Source organism: Nicotiana sylvestris, chromosome 6 (genome assembly GCF_000393655.2).
Source record: "Nicotiana sylvestris chromosome 6, ASM39365v2, whole genome shotgun sequence".
In the NCBI taxonomy this organism is placed as follows: Eukaryota; Viridiplantae; Streptophyta; class Magnoliopsida; order Solanales; family Solanaceae; genus Nicotiana; species Nicotiana sylvestris.
The window spans coordinates 198,730,534-198,734,633 of NC_091062.1; the positions used below are offsets into that span (position 1 = coordinate 198,730,534).

The following is a 4,100-nucleotide window of genomic DNA, read 5'->3' on the forward strand; positions in this document are numbered from 1 at the left end:
CCAGTTTAACACAAATTTGTCTTCTCACATCTAGCCAATACCCTATCCAAATTGTTCAAACGAATTCCTAACCACAGAAAAATCATCCATAAAGGCCTCAAGAATATCCTCCACCATGTCGGTGAAATTAACCATCATACACCGTTGAAACGTCACCGGTGCATTACACAACCCAAATGGCATTCGCGAGAATGCAAAACTGCCATAGGGACAAGTGAAAATGGTCTTCTCTTGGTCTTTATGAGCAATAAGGATTTGATTGTAGCTGGAGTATCCATTAAGGAAGCAATAAAAAACATGTCTGGCCAACCTATCAAGCATTTGATCAAAAAATGGAAGCGGGAAATGATCTTTCTGAGTGAATTTGTTGAGCTTCATATAGTCCATGCATACTCTCCACCCGGTGACAGTTCATGTTGGGATCAATTCATTCTTGTCATTTGTTACCACAATCATGCCCCCTTTCTTTAGGACACATTGCACCGGAGAGGTTCACGAGCTATCAGAAATGGGGTAAACAACCCCGGCATCCAACCACTTGATTATCTCCTTATTCACCACCTCTTGCATTGCTTCATTTAGTCTCCTTTGATGTTTAACGGAGGGTTTGGCCCCCTCCTCCAAAATCATCTTGTGCATGCAAAAGAGAGGGTTTATGCCCCGGATATCCGCCAAGGTCCATCCAATTTCTCTTTTCCTCCTTTGTAGCACCTCCAATATGGACTCTACCTGCATGTTAGTTAAGCAAGAAGAAAGGATAACCAGCAAAGTAGAAGAAGGGCCAAAGAATTCATACCTGAGATGTTGAGGCAATGACTTTAACTCCAAAGTGGGAGGCTCCTCGATTGAGGGTTTTGTTGGAGGACTCTTTCGGTTTTCAAGATCCAAAGATAGCTTTCGGAGCTCATAAGTGTACGACCACATGCCTTGCAATGCATTCATACATTCCACATAGCCTTCTTTCTCCTCAACATCATCAAGATTGAGCAAAACGACTTCCAAATTATCCTCAACATTCATTGTGGCACTAGCATCGTCAACAATTACGTCAGTGACCAAATCCACGAATGAACACACTTCATTACTATTCGGTTTCCTCATAGATTTGCACACATGGAAGACCACCTTTTTGTCACCCACCCGAAAAGTGAGCTCACCATCTTTTACATCAATAAGAGCATTCCTTGTAGCAAAGAATGGTCTACCCAAAATGATAGGCACCTCATAGTCCACATCACAATCAAGGATCACAAAGTCCGCCAGGAGGATGAACTTGTCAACACGAACCAACACATCATCAATAATACCTAGGTCCTCTTCATTTTTCGATCCGCCATTTGAAACCTCATGGATGTGGGTCTTGGTTGCCCAATTCCCAAAGTTTTGAACATCGAATAGGGCATCAAGTTAATACTTGCCCCAAGATCACATAATGCTTTGGCAAAGTCGGCACTCCCAATAATGCAAGGGATTGTGAATGCGCCCGGATCTTCCAACTTAGGAGCCATTGAGTTCACAATAGCACTCACTTTATGAGCCATCTTGATTGTCTCACAATTCATCAATATCTTCTTTGTTACCAAATCCTTCATGAATTTTGCATATCCCGACATTTGTACCAATGCCTCAACAAACGGTACATTAATCGACAAACTCTTCATCATATCAATAAACTTTTTGAATTGGTTCTCACTATTTTGTTTTTCAATCCTTTGAGGGTATGGAGGAGGAGGCCTTGGTATTGGTGACTTAGCCTTTGGCACTACCGGTTCCAGCATGTCAATCACAGGTTCCCTAGAAGGGTTCACTTCTTCTTGCGTCTCCTCCACACTTTCATCAATATCAATTCTTACTTCTTCATTAGCTTGAACCACATTGTTTGGGATTTCATCTTCTTGTACCACACCATCTTTATCAACAATCCTTCTTTAATTTGATGTGGTTGCATTTCCACCTTTTCCACTTCTAGTAGTAACAGCCATAGCATGTCCCATATTATTCCCACCCTTCGGGTTCAAAACAGTAAAGAAAATGGCTCGGGTGCTCTCTCAAAAACTAAACTTAACCTAAAAATGAAAAAAAGTTCTATTTATACTAAGCTGAAAATATCTAACAAAACTACCCCTGCAGAAGTTGTGCGGACCACACATTTCTGAGTGCGCCCACACTTTTGCTTCTGCGGCCGCACAATTATAGTGCGGTCCGCACTCCTTGAACTTGAGCTCAGGCTTTTGCGGGACTTCTGCGGACCGCACTATTCTGGGTGCAGCCACGCTCTTAATTATGCGACCACACAAAAATGGTGTTGTCCGCATTTCTTCTTGATTCTAAAATCCCTTCTCTCTTATTCATGTCTTCTGCGGACCGCATAATTTTAGTGCGGCCGCACTTGTCTCTCTGCTACCGCACAATTATGGTGTGTTCTTCATGCCTTCAGGCTTCCTAAAAACCCAACTCTGTGAATCTCCTTGTCTGCGGTTGCACAATAATTGTGCAGTCCGCATTGTAGGCCTTTTTGCCCTGTTTTGGTTCTTATTCACTTTTGAGTCTTTTATGAGTTTATTTTGACTCCTTTGGCTTATTTCCCAATATTCCTATACAAAAGCACATTTCATTAGTTCTTGGGAATACCTTTAAGCATTTTTGAGCTAAAATGCAAGTAAAAGAGAGCAAATAAGCAGTCAAAAACCCTACTTATCAACCTACAGCTACCTTATTAGTTATCTTGAAACTTTCCTCAGTCAACTTGTTTAAAGTAGCACGTTTACTAGTAGATCCTTTTTCACTCGACTTATAGTTGTTAAGCCAAGGAGACGACTTTGATCGATTAAAGTAGTGGATGGGGGATTTGGGCAAGCTACTTATTTGTTTGCGAAGCTCAAAATTTTCTTCTTGAAGTAAGTTGTTCTCCACCAGATATTCTTCAAGCTGAATATCCCAGTCATTCTTTTCATTTCTCAACTTGTTATATTCTTCAAGTTAGATCTCCCAATATTTCTTCTCATGTATCACTTGTTATATTTTTCAAGTTGGATCTCCCAATTCTTCTTCTCTTTCCTCAACTTATTATATTTATTGATAACTTCTCAAGGTCATTGAGAATCAATTCAATATTTTCCTACAATTCATCACATTTATCACAATACGTAATAGGAGTAGGACATGCCTTGTTAATTTCTCCTATTGCCATGAAATATTGACTCTCCATTCTTTTGTGATTGTTTTCTTCTTCAGATTCATCTTCATCACTCCAAGATTTGTGATTTTTTTTCTTGAGATCACAATCCAGAATATCATTAAAGCACAACTCGTCAGTTTCTCCTCTTTTCTTGAGACATATGTTTGTCATTTCTTCTTGATCATCATCGTCGCTCCAAGTTGAGATTCTATAATTTTTCTTCTTGAGTCTAGGGCATTTTAATTTCATATGTACCGGTTTACCACATTTGTAGCAGTATATGTTCTCTTGTTGTTGAACCTCATTCTTGCGATTCTTTTGATGATTCTGGATGAATTGAGATTTTCTATTCTACTTCTTTCTACTCCTACTTTTTCTCGTTCTGGGTATCACGGCCAAGTCTTCTCGATCTTCACCATTTTCGGATTCTTCAAGAGTTGACGTGGATTCAATTTTCTTAACTTTGTTGGTGTCTCGTGAATATCTTCCAATCTGTCCTATATATCTTTAGCAGTCTCACAGGTGGATATTTTCTTATATTCTTCTTCACTAATCGCACAATAGAGCATGTTGATTGCTCTAGCATTTGTTTGCAAAATATCCAACTGTTCTTTTGTGTAGTCAAATATGGATGCCCCTTTTGCAAGCTTCTTTCCATCACTGTTATTTGGAATATGTCTTGGTCCATTCTGAATAACTAGCCAGGCTCGATAATCTATTTATTAAACATAAACCTTCATTCTTTCGTTTTAATGTTTATAATATTGACTATTAAAGTACGGTGGCCTTCTTGTTGAGTATCCCTCTTAAAGTACGGTTCCAATAATTTGATGACCTGCCATGGATCTTTTCTCATTTGCTGTTAAATAAAAAAAATAAAGATGTGAGACCTGCTCTGATACCAATTGAAAGTACAAAAGGG

The 4,100-nt window shown here is 39.3% G+C and overlaps 1 protein-coding gene across 1 annotated transcript; it reads right to left on the bottom strand.

Annotated features, from left to right (window-relative positions):
* Window positions 1-492: 492 nt before the first annotated feature.
* LOC138871911 (uncharacterized) lies at window positions 493-3,349 on the bottom strand. Its single transcript, XM_070149834.1, has 4 exons — window positions 3,123-3,349; window positions 2,632-2,648; window positions 1,415-1,909; window positions 493-1,316 (listed from the first exon to the last, which is right to left on the bottom strand). The coding sequence occupies exons 1-4, from the start codon at window positions 3,347-3,349 to the stop codon at window positions 493-495; spliced, it is 1,563 nt and encodes a 520-aa protein (XP_070005935.1).
* Window positions 3,350-4,100: the final 751 nt, after the last annotated feature.

What these genes read in the sequence shown, in the direction of transcription:
- LOC138871911 (XM_070149834.1), bottom strand. Translation starts at nt 3,349, where the DNA reads ATGACAAACATATGTCTCAAGAAAAGAGGAGAAACTGACGAGTTGTGC. An exon ending in ATTATGTGATCTTGGGGCAA is followed by an intron (nt 1,317 to 1,414) that starts GTATTAACTTGA and finishes CGAAAAATGAAG; the next exon opens with AGGACCTAGGTATTATTGAT.